At 47.1% G+C, this 19481-nt stretch overlaps 1 protein-coding gene across 3 annotated transcripts; it reads left to right on the top strand.

The window, feature by feature from the left end:
• Positions 1-124: 124 nt before the first annotated feature.
• LOC137441100 (MOB-like protein phocein) lies at positions 125-19391 on the top strand. Of its 3 annotated transcripts, XM_068137960.1 has the most exons (9): positions 125-389; positions 2263-2427; positions 10754-10816; positions 11456-11556; positions 14548-14590; positions 14845-14931; positions 15635-15714; positions 16452-16563; positions 17057-19391. In XM_068137960.1, exons 1-9 carry the CDS (start codon positions 387-389, stop codon positions 17186-17188), a joined length of 786 nt encoding a protein of 261 aa, XP_067994061.1. In that variant the 5' UTR covers positions 125-386; the 3' UTR covers positions 17189-19391. The 3 variants fall into 3 exon arrangements, with proteins under 3 accessions (XP_067994061.1, XP_067994059.1, XP_067994058.1); XM_068137957.1 differs by lacking the exons at positions 125-389; positions 2263-2427 and adding an exon at positions 8633-8794; XM_068137958.1 differs by lacking the exons at positions 10754-10816; positions 11456-11556; positions 14548-14590; ... (2 more) ...; positions 16452-16563; positions 17057-19391 and adding exons at positions 3773-3862; positions 4432-4792 and having other exon boundaries at positions 283-389.
• The last annotated feature ends 90 nt before the right edge of the window (positions 19392-19481 follow it).

Below are 19481 nucleotides of genomic sequence, written 5' to 3'. Positions count from 1 at the left end.
GACCCCGCGGGGCGCATGCCTGATAAGCCCCAGCATGGACCACTCATGTTCCGGGGCCCGCCAATTCCAGAACCTTCTGGAACGGTCATGCTCACTGAAGGTCAAAGTTGAACTGATCTCATTTCCGGAGGGCCGCCCGAGTCCTGCGGCCAAGAGGCGCTAGGCAGTGCAGTTTACCCAACTGCTGAGCTACTAATATCTCCCGGGAACGGGACACGGTTCTAGCAGCAAAAAATAAGCGGCAGAGGTAAAGCGGAGCGAGCCCGGGGCGGGGCGGCGCGGCGCGCAGGGGCGGGGCGGCGGGCGCGCATGCGCAGCCCGTGACCTTTCCTCACGTGTGCCCGCGGCGGCCCGGTCACTCAGCGGTGGGTAGCGCAGCAATCGTCATGGTGAGTATCTGCCGGTTCTGTTCCGCTCTTGGCCCCAGCTCTAGCTATGGTTCCTCTAGCGCAGGGGTGGAAGGAGGTGATTTCTGCTGCTGGGGCCCTTGGGGCAGGAGTACCGGTGCTCCCTCAGCTTGCTGGGGCCCTTGGGGCCGCGCTGAACCCAGCGGGAAGGAGGGAGGGAGGATGGACGGTGAGGAGTTAGCTAGCCAGCGATCCTCGCCGGGATTAGCAGCAAGCCGCTTCCTTCCGAGAGAGCTCCGCTGCGGTTTGGTAGCGCTGCAAGGTCACGGATGGAAACGGTGGCACCGCCAGTGCAGAAGCTGCGGGCCAGGACGTGGCGGGAGTGCTTGTAAGGGCCGCCTTTAGTTTCCCGTCTCTCTATCTCATTCCTTACCCGCGGTAACGGGACAGACCGTCCGCTAGCGGAGAGAGCGGTGGGCAGGGCTACGGCTGCGCACTCTGCAGGTAAAACCTGTCCGTGCTGCATCCTTAGTCATCCGGTCTCTGTAGTTTATAAGTTGGTTTGTAGAGATCCTGCCTCAGAGGAGAGCTGGGTAAGGGCAGAGCTGCCCCTCTCCTTACTAGCGATACTTTGTTTCCATCCTTGTAACGGGGGGAGTCAGCATTTCGTAGAACTTGGCATAAAATGCGGTCAGGGGGTTATTTCTGTTAAACGCAGAACGTCTGTAAAAATGAGGATCAGAGCTGTTACCTTCACAGCATGGAAACGAGCACAACTGCAGCCTTTTGCCTTTGCCGTTTTTTATCATTGCGGCAGTGGCACTGGTCAGGGACACGTCTTTTATTGGTGCACTCTTTCACTTGTGCTCAGCTTGTAGCTTTGTTCTCTCCCCATTTCAAAGCGTGGCTGTATACAGACTGTCCGTGCAGGGTGCATGGATGGCAGGCCCCTGTTTCTAGGCGTTTCTGTGCATGTGTGCTCTGGGTACCTCTCTGGTGGAGCACTATCTCCATGTGACTTGGCGAGCTGCCATATCTTCCCTTCTAAATCAAGGCGGGTTCCTTCTTGACCCCTGCTTGTTGAGGTTTGGTGCTCCCACTTATCTACTACCTGGGACTTAGGCTGGTTGCTGTTGCTGAAGTGCAGCCAAACAGCAGAAAGTGGTTGCTGGAAAACAACCAACCAACCTCCTTCCCACCCCCCAAAAAAAACCAAAAACCAAACCTGCAAAACTAAAAGAAATCCCAGCAAAAAAAAAACCCCACCCTAACTCTCCTTAAGCAGAGGCAGATGCTAAAGCAGTAAAGGTTGAAGTGTGCCTGCCTTCTTGTTTTCAGGAGCTTACACATCGAGCTTCCTCTGAGGCTGTAGTTTATTTGTGTAAGTCAGTATAAGGAACAACACTCCCCCTTCAGACTTCCAGCTTTGGAGGCTATATATTGTTATGTGAAGGCTTGCTGTAGGGTTGCCTAGCTGGAGTTTTGTTTTCTCACTACAAAACACTCCATGAATAAAATTGCAGCTCTCCCAAGAGGTCCTTAATTATCATTAAATCTAGTTATGAGCTCAATAAATATAGTTCATATAATTAATAATGGTCCTCACCAGAATATAGTAGAGAAAGGTTTAGGATTCAAAGCCTGGGGAGATTTCAGCTGTGGAAGGAAGTTCAGCTCCATCTGGTGATAGTTTCCCTCCCCCTCCCTGAGTTGGAGTACAGCTTCTGGCTGAACTGTCAGGCTACCCAGCATCTGCCTGTGGCTTTAGCAATTTCTGATGCAATAAAGGAGGCAATGTCTGCTGCTATTAAAAACAAGTGCTGGACAGTTTCTTTAAAGCTTCATTCCTCTCAGCAGAGAAGTGGCTTTCTTTGCAAGGTTCCTCATGTTACAGTGTAAAAAATTACCTCCACAGGCAGGAAAAGCCTTTAGGAAGTTTCTTCCTCTCTTCGATCGTGTTCTGGTGGAGCGATGCGCAGCAGAGACGGTAACCAAAGGAGGCATCATGATTCCAGAAAAAGCTCAAGGAAAAGTGCTGCAGGCCACAGTAGTAGCAGTTGGATCTGGAGCCAAGGGAAAGGTAAAGAGCTTGGAGCATTACATGGGGGTAAAACTGGCGGTGGTGTGGTGGTAGCTGGGGTATTATCCCAAGAAAGGGATGGCTGCACTATGCATAGAATCATAGAATCAGTGAGGTTGGAAAAGACCTCAAAAGATCATCAAGTCCAACCTGCCACCCAAGATCTCATGACGACTAAACCATGGCACCAAGTGCCACATCCAGTCCCCTCTTGAACACCTCCAGGAATGGTGACTCCACCACCTCCCTGGGCAGCACATTCCAACGGCTGACAGCTCTCTCTGTGAAGAACTTTCTCCTCACCTCCAGCCTAAACTTTCCCTGGCATCTATGAGAGCTGCCCAAAATGGATGGTGGGGATGAACTTGCAAGTAGAGATTCAAAAAGAAGGTGTAAATCTCAGCATCTTCTGACTAGCTCTGACCTCAAATTCCAGCATTCCTGTCAACATTTGTAAAATGGAAACCACTTTTCCTGTTAAAAATGAATATTATTTATAAGCAGCTTTATGCAGTAGTGGTGTTGGGGTTGATGGTTTTGGGCTTCTGGGGGGTATGTTGTCTCCTTACTTCTCAGCCAAAACCTTGAAGGACTGGAGGACAGCTGCTTGTCTTTAAAAGATCACGTCTCAAGCTGTGACTGGTGAGCGGAGTGGAATCCCAGATTGTGCAATATCATGGTCCACAAGGAGTAGGCTTATTAGACAAAAGGAGATGAGGAATCAAGAGAAAGTAAATGCTAAGTAATTTTCTGTAACTGTGTGTGGAATACTCATCTGGGGCCATAAAAAAAGACAGTCCTTGCTCCACAGAAATGCCAGTTCAGCCTCAGGAAGGGATTACCCCTATTCAAAGTACTGTTTGGTTAGCAGCCATGGTGGAAAACAGGTTAAATTTCAACTTGGGCACATTAACTCCAGACTTCTTTACCATGAGGCCCTCCATACATATCGAGCTGTTCTGCCTGAGTTGCCTGACTTCTAAAACTTTAGATGGTGAAATGCTGCTAATATTTGACCAATGTGCTAACAATTTCCTTATAACACAATGCAATTAAATTACTGGGTGTCTCTAAACAACTGGTTTGTCAAAAATAGCCACAGGCTGATCAGAGTCACAGAGAGGGGAAGAAGGAACTTTTTTAACTGGTACTTGGAAAATTAGCCTTGGCTAAATTTCTCCATTTTAGAAGGGGTTTCACAGTCTGTCCGTTTTTCAGGTTTCTAGGATGTTTGGGTTTTTTCTTTTCAGTGTTTCAAGCAAAGACCTCACAGTTGAATTTACTATTGAAACTAAGTGAAAATTACTTCTAGTTTCATTGTGCAATGATTTCTTTTGTCTTTCAGAATGGTGAGATTCAGCCAGTGAGCGTCAAAGTAGGGGAAAAAGTCTTGTTACCAGAATATGGTGGTACCAAGATTGTACTAGAAGACAAGGTAGGTTTTCCCAGCTTTCTGCATGTACATGAAGCTGGTCCCAAAACATCAATCATACTGCCACTGACAAATGGTGTAGCTCCTGCCTAGTGTTGGCAGCACTCAGGAAATGCAGTTGTTGGTGTTCAGAGGGGAGCAGCTGATTCCAGACACCCTCTAGTACCTGCAGTACTTCCACCCCAGTTTAAAAGCAACCTCTGCTTTTAAAACCAGACTCAGGAAACCTCTGGGCTGATTTTTGCTGTGTGGACAAAGTGGGTCCCTATGCCTTGCATACATCAGAGAGCCCTGAAAGGTTTTGGAATTACTAGGCGTTGACAAGGAAAGCCTGCAGAATTGTCTCTTAATGTTTCTTGCACTTCTCGCTAGCAAAGAAAAAATAATAGTAACTTAGGAGCTTTCCCAAAGAGGCCAAAAAAGTCTTTTCAGGAAGTTAACATGTGGAGCTGGTCTTGGCCAGCTCACTTTTGATTTTGTACCTGATGACTCTGGTAGCCCTGATACCAGAACATGACAGTGCTTGCAAAACACCTGAGGTGACAAGTGGCCAATGTCTCTTTTCCCCGCAGGACTACTACTTGTTTAGAGACGGTGACATTCTTGGGAAGTACGTGGACTAAACCTAATGCAGCATCAGTCATCCATTCCACTAAAATGCTGAAATTTGTCTTTCATTGTGTAAATAACGTCCTTTCTTTTATAACAAGCAGGCATTGAGTCTCTGAAATAATGTGTGAGCTCACTGTAACGATGGAACACAAATAAAAACATGTACAGTCAGAAACCAAGTTGCTCTTGCTTGCGTTCCACTCAACAGTGACATTCAGATGACCACCAAGCAGCCTTAATTATTCCAGACAACACCATTTTATATATCCTTATCTCTGTACTGAGATTGTAAAGGTCTTTACAATAAACTTCTAAAACTGTTCTGCTTCTGTCTCAGCTTCTGCTATTGCTCAGTGAAACCAAGTCTGGCTGGTGTAATAAGCTGATCTCTGAAACAGTTCAGTTGCAGGAACAGGTTATTTCCCTAGTCAGAAGGGTTATCACATAGAGGAGACTTTTGGTGAGCTCCCCTCCCTGCTGACCTTTCAGATAACGGGGATTTCAGCAGCAGTTAGGACACTAATAGAGTGGAATATGTATACACCATCGTGCTACAAACAGCCTGTCCCACAACAGTCCAAAAGGAGCTTGGTACTGGTCACACTTGTGCCAGAACAAAATCAGCCAGAGAAGAATATGTTTTCTTACGTGTATCACTGAATGTCATCCATACAAAATAACTAACTCCCCTACAGCAGTTTACCAGGCAGAACTGGGGCTGATGCTGATCTGAAAGCACATTGCTAGCTTCATCTCCAGCTTTCTGAGAGCTGATATGGCAACCCTGATGCTTTCATCCTTAGCACAACATTCTTAACTAGCAGAGCATTCACTTGAGCAATTGCTGAAGCAATCAGATTTGTGTGTTTCTAACCACCCTGGCTTGCCTTGGAGAAGGATTCAAGGTTAAAGCAGCAGAAGGCAGATCTGCCCTTCACACACTGTTCCAAACAATGTTTCAGAGCATATGTGTGTGCACTGATCTGGTGCAGGCCAAGAACAGGCACTGCCTTAAATGTTTTGCTGTAGTCTTAGGTGAAATACATCAGTACTGCTACCGACGCAGCTGACGCTTGAGGTTACCACATCACAAGTGCCTTCCACCAGAGCAAACATGCCTTTGTCCTCCATGATAAGGCAAGTGTTCTGCAGTGGTCACATACCAAAGAGGGAAAGGTGCAGAAATGTCCTCGTAGCGCTTTGTTGGACCCTCTCTGGCAGATCCCTGTCTCTTGAATTGGGGACCCCAAAACTGGACACAGTATTCCAGGCATGGTCTCACCAGGGCAGAGTAGAGAGGGAGGAGAACCTCCCTAGACTTGCTGGACACACTTTTACTAATGCACCTCATGATACCATTGGCCTTCTTGGCCACAAGAGCACACTGCTGTCCCATATATAACTTCCTGTCCACTACGACTCCAAAGTCTTTCTCTTTGGAGCTGCTTTCCATCAGTTTCTAGAGGAGGGCAGAATCCATCACAAATGTCTTTGGTGTGTCATGCCTGTAGGAATTTAAACTATTCCACTGCTTTCTAGACTATTTCAAAGCTTCAGTTTGGGCAAAAATGTTACATATTGCCCTATATGCTTTTTCGTGTGTGTAAGGATGCAGTCCTTCCCTGCCTTTCTTCAGGCTGAACCATAAGGAAACAAGATGGACTCCATCTACTTTTCTTTCTTAACATTTCAGAACAGCTTCCATTTGACACAGCTACACTATCTGCAGAAAATCTTGTCTGTCCTGCCTATGTCATCCTGCCAAAGGATGAACTTTTCTAGACCAGTGGAGAAGAAAGAAAGGCCAGGGCCCCAACAGTACAAGAATATTCAGTAAGATTTTGGCCAAATATGCCATTTTTTGCTACTGGGGGTCCTGAGGCAACAAGGCCCAGGTGAACACCAAAGAGTGAAATTACTGTTGATCAGATTTTGTTTAAAACCTACTTGAAAACCAATCACAAATAATGAGCAGCTTCCAGGAATAGTGGGTTAATTATCACAGGGCAACAGTAATGACCTACAGACTTTCACACCTTCATTAAGAAACACTGCAGAATTCTCTCCTCTTTCTGCAAACCCAGGAACCAGCTGCAGGTCGAACTGATGAGTACATATTTCTCTCTGGGAGGTATTTCTTCATGGTGAGATTTCTATTTTAGAAGCAAGATGTCCATGAAACAAAAGTCAGGGACAAGTGGAAATGTTAAAACTCCAGATATCAGTTTGTGCTCCAGATATCAGTTAAACCTTGAACATGATGAGAGAAAAAGTAAAGTAACACGAACCCCTCCAAATAAACAAAACCCCACAAGGCAAGCAAGCTGCTGAATTTCTGAAGGACTTAAACAGCTAGAATTGCTTATATTTTGGGGCTGGCTAATTACAGAACATACCTCATAAAAAATTAACATTGGATTAGAGTTGATTTAATTAGTGAACAGGACACACGTCCACTTCATCCCAATGCACCAGTCTCTTCCAATGTTATTAACCTTTTCACAGTGTCTTACACAAACTTCTGAGAAGGGCTGAGGTACACTAGAGAGTCAAAAAGCTAACATCTCTGAGGCAGGAATGCTGACCAGGGGTAAACCAGTAACCCATGCAGGACAAACTCAGGTTAGAAATGCCACCTTTGGCACACTGTGTAACACAGAGGCAGCTGCCCTTGGTATCGCCGGGGGCATGTGCCTGGGCAGGGGTGACCCCATTACCTACTTCTCATCACTCACACCTCATTCAGCTTAGAGCTTTAACCTGGCCTCCAGAACAAGGCAGGATCCTGGTCATAGCACTGGCCAAGTGAAATCAGAATGCCCTTTGCTCTCTGACAATAAAACGTAATTAAACATTTTTCAGTGTTTTCAAGTCAGAAATGCTTAATGTACTCTCTCACTAGGTAGAAGGAAGATTCCTTAACCTGGAATTCCTTAACCTGCTATTTAGAGCAAGAGACTTGTGGGAAGGGGGGAAGCCACACCTAGCATTCACTGTCACCTGCAACAGTTTATGTTTTGATTGTATAGGGAAGGTATCTCCTGTCTATGCCACTGCTCCATTGTCCTTGCTCACAAACAGAAGTGATTCACCTTGACTTGCCTGCTTCTCCCTAGAAACAAAGCAGCTTCCAAATAATATAATTCTTGCTTATTCTACAGAAATAATAGAAGCCACTCTAGTCTTCCAAAAGACTTGTAACAGGGCCCCACTTGTCATCCAGCTATGAGCTGACAGTGCCTTTTTAGTGTTTTCTTCCCAAATTCAGTCAACACGTGCAACCTTGAAACCCAAGCTAACTCTGTTTTCCATTAGCAGAGCAGTCCCTGACCTTTGCACACCCAGCTCACACTAGAAAGGCTTTGTACCTACTTTAAGTATTTAATCCCAAATCCCTGTTGGTTTAAATGATTTTCAGCATTAAGAACTATATATCTTTAATACAGGACTTTAAATATTGATTATTTTTTTTCTAATTCACACCATGATGATGGTTTACAAAACTGCGGAGATTGAGCTGTGTTAGGCACAGACCAAGAGAGGCCTGACCCCGAGAGCCAGCACTGCACAGGCTGACGGAAGGGACACTGATGAAACGGGATGAAACCTGCAGATTTTCTCACCCAATAGTCTGCTCCTTCACCTCGGGAACGTCGCCTCACAAGCGCAGTGCGATCTGCTCGCCCACCACTACAGACCTGCGGCCGTGGAGCCGGCGCAGCCCGCGCTTCCCCGGGCTGGCACCCGGGAGCAGGAACCATCATTAGAACTGTGCTCATCTCCTGTGGGGGTTGTGTTGTCCCTCACAAACACACGGAGCACTCTGCTTCCGAAGTAGCTCCTCCGGCAAGCCGCCGGTGCCCGCGCCGCGCTGCCCCACAGAGAGAGGCCTGAGGTGCTGGGGAAAGCCGGCCGAGGCCTCCCGCCCCGCGGCCGGAGCGCGGCCCCACGGCGCGGCCCCGCGGCGAGGAGCGGGAACAGCAGCATAGCCGGGCGTGACGAAGGAAGGGAAGGGGCCGGAGCAGGGCGTCCGGGCCCGCCTCGCCTCAGGGCTGGGAGCTGGAGGCTGGAGGCGCCGCCCGCCTCCCCCCGGTTCCTCTCGCGAGAGCCGCCCTCTCTTCCCGCGCCCCGCCGCGGCTCTCCTGCCCCTTCCTCCCTCCTTCCCTCCCGCCCTCCGCCGCCGGCCGCCGCAGCGCCGGTTCCACCCCTCGCCCGCCGCCCCGCCCGGCGCTGCCGCATCCGGGTCCTGGCGCCGCTGTCACTATGGTCATGGCGGAGGGGACGGCAGTGCTGAGGCGGAACAGGCCGGGCACCAAGGCCCAGGTGAGGCGCCGCTGCCGCCGCCGAGCCTGCGGCCGGGTCGAGCGCGGGGGTGGTCAGCGCCGGCGAGGCGCTGGCCTCGGCTGGCTGTCGGGGCTTCACCGAGGGCCTCGGCGGGCCTACCCGGGCCCAGCGCTGGCTGCGCCAGGGCGGGCGGGCGGTGGCAGCGGGCCCCGCGTCGCGGCATCGCTTTGTTCGCCGCGGCCTGGGCGAGGGCGGGCAGGGCAGCTGCCTTCCCCACGGGGCGCTCGTCCGCCGGGCTCGGGGGAGAAGGGCGCAGCGGCACCGGCTTCCGTGCTTCCGGGCGGTCCCTAGGCCCCGGGGCGCGAGCGAAAGCCGTCGTGCTGCTGGGATCGGCATGGCCGGAGCGTGGTGGCTGTCACCGGCGGCGCGCTGCCAGTGCCGGGGACAGCGGTAGTGAGGGAGAGCACTGAGATAATCGGGGTGCGCTGATACTGTCGGCACGTTGCTGTCCTTGCTGTTTAAGTACTAAATATTTAAAGAGCCGAGCAAGATCAGTGTGGGCGCGCACACAGACCTCGGTGGGAGTTCTACATCGATACCTGGCATGCTCACCTGGAGAGAAATCATCCTCCCCTTACGTAACCTGTGCTGCTCTCAGCACGAACACAGGCGCTTGTCACAGCGTTTCTCCTCATCAAAACGAAACTCATTTATTTCTGGGCTTTCCAGGTCTTCGTGCCAAGATACATCTCAAATACGTGAGGTGCATGTGGCAGGTGGCTTCAGAGCTGTAATACTGTGTGAGGCCTTGGCACAAGCCTTTTCCCCTCTGCTTCTGTGAGGAGAGCTCAGGATTAGAAACAGCAGTGTGTGACAGGATGTTGTAGGAGAATGCATCTCTTCTCTCCTCCTGTTCTTTGTCATCATGTACAAAGGTGAAATTACTACACAACCCCGTAAACCACTTCATGCTGTGTGTGTTTAATTGATGAAGGAATGGAATATTCCGTGCCTTTGATCAGTTTGGGGTGTTCTGGATGACAGTCAGCTGGACATGGAACTAGACTGGGTTGAATTATAAACTCTGTTGTAAGGTACATGGCAGTTGAAGAATTTTGTGTGTGTTGATGCAATCACACTGGTTTTCTGTGTCTGTAATGAAGTTTGGGTGACACTGGTGTAACTATTCAGTATGTAACCACAGTTAATGATTTATTTCAGCACTGGCTGCTCACCCCTTTCTCTAGAGGTGATTTGTATTCTCCCTCAAGAGCAGGCTGCTATGCTTGACAGTTGGAGTCTTTGCATCTGTAGGACAGCTATGGGAGGCTGAGGTCCAGTATTTCCAGTTAGAAAGAGGGAGCAGCACATTTTAGATGTGAAAAATGGCCGAGTAAGAAAATGCCTGTGTCTGGGCTGATCAGTGTTGCACCAGATGTGAATGTTGTGACATTCACAGAAATGTTCAGGTTGGAAAAGACCCTTGGGATCACCAAGTCAAACCAATAACCTTACTCTACAAGGTTCACCCCTAAACCATATCCCCAAGCACCACATCCTTTAAACACATCCAGGGTTGGTGACTCAGCCACCTCCCTGGGCAGCACATTCCAATGCCTGACCACTCTTGCTGTGAAATTTTTTTCCTAATGTCCAGCCTAAACCTACCCAGCTGCAGCTTGAGGCCATTCCCTCTTGTTCTATCACTAATTACCTGTGAGTAGAAACTATCACCCACCTCTGCACAGCATCCTTTCAGATGGTTGTAGAAAGTGATGGGTCTCCCCTCAGCCTCCACTTTTTCAAACTAAAAGTTAGGAGCACAAGTTCCATTTCACCCTGCTCCTGCCAAGACTGTGCCCTGCTTCTATTAAAATGGAGCTTCCTGGAATTGTATAAGCTACATCTATTTTCCTGCCTTTTCAGGCTTAACTGCAGGTTGTGTGCTTCTCTTCCTCCCCTTCTATTGCTGCTAAGTATATAAACTTCTTTTAACAGGATTTCTACAACTGGCCTGATGAGTCCTTTGAGGAAATGGATAGTACGCTGGCTGTTCAGCAGGTATTTTGACTTAACCTGACATAGTGGTCACAAGCTCAGCTTCTCTGGGTTTGCCTGCACACAGAGTCACAGAATGTTAGGGGCTGGAAGGGACCTCGGAAGATCATGTAGTCCACCCCCACTGCCAGAGCAGGATCACCTATACCACAACACACTGGAACGCATCCATTTGGGTCTGGAATGTCTCCAGAGAAGGAGACTTCATAGCCCCCTGGGCAGCCTGCTGATGGTTGTTGTGGTTTGTTTTGTTTTGTTTTTCACCAAAATATCTCTGCAGAGAATGTTGCCGCACAGGAGTGGATTTCATGAGCACCCCAGATGTATTTCAAAAGTTGCCGTCATTAATTGTGTGTGTAGATTTCCACCTTAAGCAAAACAGATTGAAGTAAGCAGCTGTGGGGTTTTTCTTCTGTTGTTGTGAAATAGATAAAACTCTTGAATTTACCCATTCTTTTACCCTTTCTGAGTGAGAGAAGGGCTTTGTTTATACTAGTGTTCTTACATCTACTTTTTAGTCTGTCAGTCATTCCTCAAGTAAAGAGAACAAGTCCCTCGAAGACTGAATATCCTAAGTGCACTGACTTACTGTAATTACAACAAAATCCAGAGGTCTAGCTATATTTTTCCTTCCTCTCTTAGTATATTCAGCAAAACATAAGGGCAGACTGTTCCAACATTGATAAGATCCTTGAACCTCCTGAAGGCCAGGATGAAGGCGTGTGGAAATACGAACATCTAAGGTAAGAATCCATCTTCTGTCAACACCATGTCCCCATTCTAAGTTTTATTCATAGACAGTGAGTCTTTTTGAACAGGACAGATCCAAAGTAACTTAGGTGAAATTTGGCATCTCTGCTGTGAAACATTTTTACCCTTTGGTACTAATTATTTTCTGAATTTCTTGTTCTTTCTAAAGACTGATGACATGCTCTGATCTCATGCTTTTGATGCTTTATAAAAAAAGTGGTTTTATCTGGCTTCAAAAGTTGTGCTGGTGTGTTAGGGCTATGAAAAGACAGTCAGGGAATTCCTTGGCACTTTCTCCTGGTGTTCAGAGAATCATTAAGCTTGGAAAAGTCCTCTAAGATTGTGGAGGCCAACCACTAAACAACATCCTTGAGCACCACATCTACATGGCTTTTAAATTCATCCAGGGCTGTGGAATTCACCACTGTCTTGGGCAGCTTCTTCAGGGCTTACCCACTCTTTCAAGGAAGAAGTTTCTTCTAATATCCAACCTAAACCTCCCCTGGCTTGACTTGAGGTCATTTTCTCTTGTCCTACCACTTAGAATAACCTTTATTTAGAATAAACCAAACCAGGTTGGAAGAGACCTTCAAGATCATCGCGTCCAACCCATCAACCAATCCAACCCACCCAAACAGCTAACCCATGGCACCAAGCACCCCACCAAGTCTCCTCCTGAACACCTCCAATGACGGCGACTCCACCACCTCCCTGGCGTTGCCCATTCCAATGGGCAATCACTCTTTCTGTATAGAACTTCTTCCTAACATCCAACCTGAACCTCCCCTGGCACAGCCTGAGACTGTGTCCTCTTGTTCTGGTACTGGGTGCCTGGGAGAAGAGACCAACCTCTGCCTGTCTACAACCTCCCTTCAGGTAGCTGTAGAGAGTGATAAGATCACCCCTGAGTCTCCTCTTCTCCAGGCTGAGCAACCCCAGCTCCCTCAGTCTTTCCTCATAGGCCTTGTGTTCCAAGCCCCTCACCAACTTTGTTGCCCTTCTCTGGACTCGTTCCAGCAAGTCAACCTCCTTCCTAAACTGAGGGGCCCAGAACTGGACACAGTACTCGAGGTGTGGCCTAACCAGTGCAGTGTACAGGGGCAGAATGACCTCCCTGCTCCTGCTGGCCACACTGTTCCTGATGCAGGCCAGGATGCCATTGGCCCTCTTGGCTGCCTGGGCACACTGCAGGCTCATGTTCAGCCTGCCATCGACCAGTACCCCCAGGTCCCTCTCCGCCTGGCTGCTCTCCAGCCACTCTGACCCCAGCCTGTAGCTCTGCATGGGGTTGTTGTGGCCAATGTGCAGAACCCAGCACTTGGATGTGTTAAATCTCATGCCGCTGGATTCTGCCCATCCGTCCAGCCTGTCGAGGTCCCTCTGCAGAGCCTCTCTACCCTCCAGCAGATCAACTCCTGCCCCCAGCTTGGTGTCATCAGCAAATTTACTGATGATGGACTCAATGCCCTCATCCAGATCATCAATAAAGATGTTAAAGAGCACAGGGCCCAGCACTGATCCTTGGGGCACACCACTAGTGACTGGCTGCCAGCTGGATGTGGCACCATTCACCACCACTCTCTGGGCTCGGCCCTCCAGCCAGTTCCTAACCCATCGCAGTGTGCTCCCGTCCAAGCCATGGGCTGACAGCTTGGCCACGAGTTTGCTATGGGGGATGGTGTCAAAGGCCTTGCTGAGGTCCAGGTAGACTACATCCACAGGCCTCCCCACATCCACCAGGCGGGTCACCTGATCATAGAAGGAGATCAGGTTGGTCAGGCAGGACCTGCCCTTCCTAAATCCATGCTGGCTGGGCCTGATCCCTTGGCAATCCTGTAAGTGCTGTGTGATTGCACTCAAGATGACCTGTTCCATGATCTTGCCTGGCACTGAGGTCAGGCTGACAGGCCTATAATTCCCAGGCTCATCCAACTGGCCCTTCTTATGGATGGGCACCATGTTGGCCAGCTTCCAGTCCTCTGGGACCTCTCCAGTGAGCCAGGACTGCTGGAAAATTATGGATAGTGGTTTGGCCAGCTCATCTGCCAGCTCTCTCAGCACCCTAGAGTGGATCCCATCCGGTCCCATGGACTTGTGGGGATCCAAGCTGCTAAGGAGAGTTCCACTTGTTACATGGGAGAAGAGACCATCCCCCACTGTGCTTCAGCATCCTTTCAGGGAGTTGTAGAAAGCAGTGAGGTCTCCCCTCAGCCTGCTTTTCCTCAAACTAAAAACTCCAGTTTCCTCAGCTGCTCTTCACCAGGCCTGTTCTCCAGACCCTCCACCTGCTTTGTTGCCCTTCTCTGGACCTGCTTTGGCACCTCAGTGTCCTTGCATGGAGGGGTTCAAAACTGAACCCAGTATTTGAGGTGTGGCCGCACTAGTCCCCAGTACAGGGGAAGGATCCCTGCCCTGGTCCTGCTGGTCACACTATTCTTGATCCGATGCTGTTGGCTGCCTTGGCCACCTGGGCACCCAGTGGCTCATCTTCAGCTGACTGTTGACCAGTATCATCAGTCCTTCATCTCCACTAGTTGGAAATGTGAATCCAGCTGCTTGCAGTGCTTTTTATGGAATTTTCAGGAAACCAGGCTTTAGCTGGGAAAGTAAGGGTACTGTGAGTACTAGCTACATCTTACAGTTCTGTTTCTACTTGTAAGGGAATTCAGTTTACTAGGTGAAAAAAAACCACAACAACCCTAGTGTGAATTGTGCTTCTCTCCACTTGCAGTCCCTTTATAGTGCCCCAGCTCCTAGCCTATTGCTTTCTCAGGTGTGATATTAACTGAAACGATCTGACAGTGTTCTCTGAAGCATTTTTTTTCATGGTCTGATGTATTTCTTCCGCTTTACAAGAAGTAATTTCCAAAAGCATTAAGAGATGTGTGAGGAAGATCAGAATGTGTAACCTTGGTTTGTGTTAGATGTTTCCCACGGGAAAACAAATTGTTGATTGTGATGCTGCTGTGTTCATATTCTTTTAGACAGTTCTGCCTTGAGCTCAACGGACTAGCTGTCAAGCTTCAGGTAATCCTTTTCTTAATATTTTTACATTGTATCAAGCAGAAGACTTCTTTGTATTGTAAGATGCAGAATCTACATAGATAGATTTTAAGAGTGGTTTGAGGTAAGAGTTTTCTAAGGTTTTTAAGACATCTGGTACAAAACCCCAAAAACTCAAACCCTAAACCCCTTTCTGGCTGGGGACAGAAAGTGATTTGAACAGAGGGTATTATATTTGCTGATGGTGTTTTTCATGGCTGGACAATTTGTTTTAACAGAGTGAATGTCACCCAGACACGTGCACTCAGATGACAGCAACCGAACAGTGGATTTTCCTTTGTGCAGCTCACAAAACTCCCAAAGAGGTATGGATTATCTTGGAAAGCTGACCCCACTGATGTAGGATTTTCTTTCACAGCTCTTATGTTCATGAGGAGACCATCATAGCTGGCTTCTTGTTCAAACTGAAGATCTTATGTGGGTTAAACATGTCACTTGAAGTTTTCTTTCCCACTCTGTAGTGGTTTACAAAAGAAGGATGCGCTTTTTTTACCACGGTATTAGAGACTTTGCACATTCCCCTCTCTCTTTTTTGTCTTTTTTTCATCTTAATTCATGTTGAGACAGTCTGAAATTCAATGGAGAAACATCTTTGTTTAATTGAAAGAGCACATGCTGAGAAACAGACTGTCCTCTTCAAGCTTGGCCTCCATCCATTGCACTGGGCATATAAGCCTGACGCTGAAAGTGACCACATGTGCAAGTTCTTGGGGAAGTCACTGCTAAAAGGTAGTGGAGTCATAAAACTCACCACTCATGTGCATAACCAAATTTTCATGGACACTTTTTGCTTGAAATCGTTGACATGGGTTGTGAAACAGAAAATAAACGGTTTACTTAAAGAGGACACTTAGCTAAGATCCTCAGAGAAGCTATGTGGAACTTCTGGGGATAAAAATGACCAGTGAACTGAAAAGCATCAGGAAACATGACTAAGGTGTTTTTTCTTTAAACAAGTGATATGACAGTGCACTCATACATGTGATCGCTCACTCTCTCTTTGTGTAGTGTCCTGCTATAGACTACACAAGACACACACTTGATGGAGCTGCTTGTCTTCTGAATAGCAATAAGTACTTCCCCAGCAGGTAAAAACGTTTTCTTTTGGGAGGAGGGAGGGAGAGAGTAGGTGGCACCTAGACACTTACAAAGCACACACAAGTGCATTAACTCGTTTTTGATGGACTGCTACTGAAAATACCTGGAGTCCTGCAGCATCTGCCACTTGGTGGTAGAGCTGTTGTCACTTTTGAGCCAAGGAGGAAGTCCTGCCTATTCAGACAGACTGCCATTTACTGAAGCTTCCATTTATATGTGGAAACTTTTTCTAGTATCCTTTGGTATTATGAGGCTCCACTGGAGTAGTGCCAACCTCAGTAACAGGATAGTCTTTAGAAAGCTGCAGTGACTTGAAGGACTTAGACACTGCAGAAAAGCTCCAGAAGCCAGCATGAGTCTACTGTGGGACATCAGTGACCACAGAAGATAGCCTGAGTGTATTGAAGGGGCAGCCCACATGCTGCATCATGGAGAAGTCAAAACGGTGCTTCTCTAAGAATCCAGCAACTGGAGGTCTTTCTCTTCCTTTTCCCATCAAGAAACAGAAACCCAGTGATGGTGTTTAACAGGCAAAAGCTTTTCTATAGTCAGAGTACAACTATTAAGTGTGGAATCTGTACCAACATTTTTGCCTTGCAAAAATAAGCAGTGGCAGAGACATCTGCAGCACTTCAGCACTGAATTTCATAGGCAGGTAGAGTGTAGTTTGTCAGTTAGAGGTCATTTCAGTAGGTCTGTTGTGTAATGTTTCTTCTGGTGCTTGCAGGGTTAGCATAAAGGAATCCTCTGTAGCCAAGTTAGGATCGGTGTGCCGAAGGATTTACAGAATATTTTCACACGCGTATTTTCACCACCGGCAGATATTTGATGAGTATGAAGTAAGTAGTTTCAAGTTACACCTTGAAAGAAGGGCATTTACTAAAGCTGTAACTGCATGAGAAGTTTGCTTTGGGTCCTAGTAGCAGGATTGTATTCCAGGGAAACGTTGATTGTAGCAGATGACACTTTGGTAAGAACCACAGCACTGTGTTTATATGCACGCATGAATTTTTATCTCTCTCTGGTATTAGTTTACCCAGTTATGGGTACCTTTCATGTGGATGAAAGATCAGAATTTGAGAGTTTTTCTACAGACAGCCCAGACTGATCTTGTTGAACTGAGCTGCGATGTCAGCCTGACCCTCAACAGGGTTGTTAATTGCGGTAACTAGAAGCAACCAGGAAAGATTTCAAAGGAGTAACAGAACTTTACCATTTAAGCATCGCTGTTTTCCTAAGGCTTGTAAATCTAAGGAGGCAGTTACAGACAAGCAAGTTGGTTTCCGCATGTTCTCCTTGTATATTGTCTTTTTCCCTCTTTTTCATCTCCAGAATGAAACTTTCTTGTGTCACCGGTTCACTAAGTTTGTGATGAAGTACAATCTGATGTCCAAGGATAACCTGATTGTACCAATTTTGGAAGAAGAAGTGCAAAATTCAGTCTCAGGGGAGAGCGAGGCATGAAGGCCTGGCCGTGCAGAGGCCTGTGCTGCCTACCAACATGAAATCTGTACTGTATATATCATTTTAGACACTTCAATCACTATCCCTTAGCTTTGGTTAGTACACTTTTTGTATGCTGTGTGCACCGCCTTTTCATATGGGAAATACTTTTAAGTTATTCATGAGCTGTATATTCCTCAGTGTGGCACTCATGGTTTTTAAATAAAAGTAGTAGTACCTGTTTATAATGCCTGTTAATAAAAAGAATTTACAGTTCTCTAAAATTGCTGCTAAACAATCATTGAATCACAATCCCGAAGGTGTGTCCGATGGGGAGGGGAAGAGGCGAGAGGAAGATTTCACAGCAAGCCATGTTGTAACGCAGGAGCTCTATAACTCTTTAGTTCAAAGATTATCACCTTAAATATCTAACTAACTCTGCAGGAAAGCTTCTTGCAATGTAGCTTGTTCCTAATTTAGCTTTTATTTTTTTAGCTTGGAAGATTTACTTAAAACTGTATGGATGTGCATATTCCTCTATGTGTATATCCGAATACTAATAGGAGCTATAGTATTAGTAATACCAAAAGGACAATTTCACTATGCTATTGAACACAGATATTCTTAATAAGAGATCTAACATACCTTCTGGATGTGTTTTGTTGCTGCCAGTGGAGCTTTGTGTAGAGCAGGGGACAGGTGCTGTCCTGTTAAGGCAGACGGTGGCTGTCCTCCTCAGCTTCTCTAAAGAGTAACCACGGCAGAGAAGTCAGTGGCTTATACCTGTGCGTATTTATGGCAACTGCTTACAGACTATACCTCATAAGTATGTTACACTACACAGCATGTATTCCTGGTAAAAACATTCTGAGTACTGAAATGCTGAACTTGGCTCTTGGCAAGAGTGAATCACGTTTTCAAGACATTAATTTTTCCCTCATTTACTGGAATTATATTCTCGGGCAGAAAGATTTGGATTCACCCTTCTGTTCCCTGTCAAGGCCTTCATTTCTAGTTGTGTTTGCAGATTTGCAATAACTGACAACTTCCATGAGTGCTGCTTAAGTGTGTTCTGTCTAGAATGCTAGAATTAAGTGTTTTAGAGGTAAAGGTAGCAGACATGCTGCTAAGTGCACAGGGCTGCACAAGCAGTGTGCTTAAGTGGATTTTGCTTATAGCTGGTTGTATCCCTCTGAGGTTGCCAGGGGCCCCTCTTTTATTCCTTTAAGCAGGTCAGAATGGGCTAACTCAGCTAGTTTCTGTAAGCTACGCTTTGTTTTCTACCTTGTACTTACTTGGAAAGAAGGGAGTCCACCTCTTTTAAATGTCTTTTCTCAGAATATACTAAACATGCCTTAATTGCTATTTTTCTTTACACAAATCAAGCACACCTCAAGCAACTGTACCACCTGGATGTAAAGGGAATTGAAACAATGAGAAAACAGACTGGGCTCAAGTCCTTCAACAGTTCTATTCTTCCTTCAGCAGCTCTTTTTGTCTCGTATTTATCATGGTGTTTTATGTGTCAGCAGGGTAATTGCGAGAGATGTTGTCCAAGTGGAAGTGGCTTCAGTTACAGTGAACACTCCTCTGTAATTACTTTGTATAGAGCAGGCTACTTGGTTTTGATGGATACACCTTGGGGGTTGTACTGCAAGTAGGAGGTGGTGGTAAGAGGTGCTGAGTTCTGTGAGAGCCTGCTGCAGGACCATCCCCAGTGTGGTTCTGCTGCAGGGTCAGGGCGTGCTCGTACTGGCCCCGGTGACTGGGATGGGCCAAGCCACGGAACTGGGCTTGCTCATTACATTTCCTTCACAAAACTGAAGAAAACGATGTGGTGGCTCAGGACTGCATTGAAATGTCACACCTCTTTTCTTCTTTATGCTTTAAGAGTTCCACTGCAAAACAAAGCTCGGGTAGTTCTACTCCTGTGGATTCTCATTCCAATTTGCACTATAAAGCTGACTTGCTGTACTAAGCTGAATTTATTGAAGGCCGAAGTGAAACACTGCTTGTATTTTCCCTCGCTGTTGTTTACATGAGTACTGTGTACACACACGTGCCTGGATGGTACCCTAACACTTCAGTCAGCCTAAGCAAACCCTTGAGTTGTCTAAGAAATATTAACAGGTTTAATTTAGACTCTACATAATAGGGAAACAGACTGTCTTTGAATTATATTGTAAAAGAAAAAAGTTAAAATTAAACTGTTTCTTTATCCATACCGCTCTATTTTGGCAAGTTATTCTCATTGTTCACGTGTCCAAGACTGCAGGGACTGAGTGCTGCCAGGAGCAGGGGTGGTTTTCTTCCC

Source organism: Melanerpes formicivorus, unplaced genomic scaffold (assembly GCF_026170545.1).
Source record: "Melanerpes formicivorus ecotype bairdi unplaced genomic scaffold, bMelFor1.0.p_v2 SCAF_5, whole genome shotgun sequence".
NCBI lineage: Eukaryota > Metazoa > Chordata > Aves > Piciformes > Picidae > Melanerpes > Melanerpes formicivorus.
This window is presented reverse-complemented; position numbering and strand designations above follow the sequence as displayed.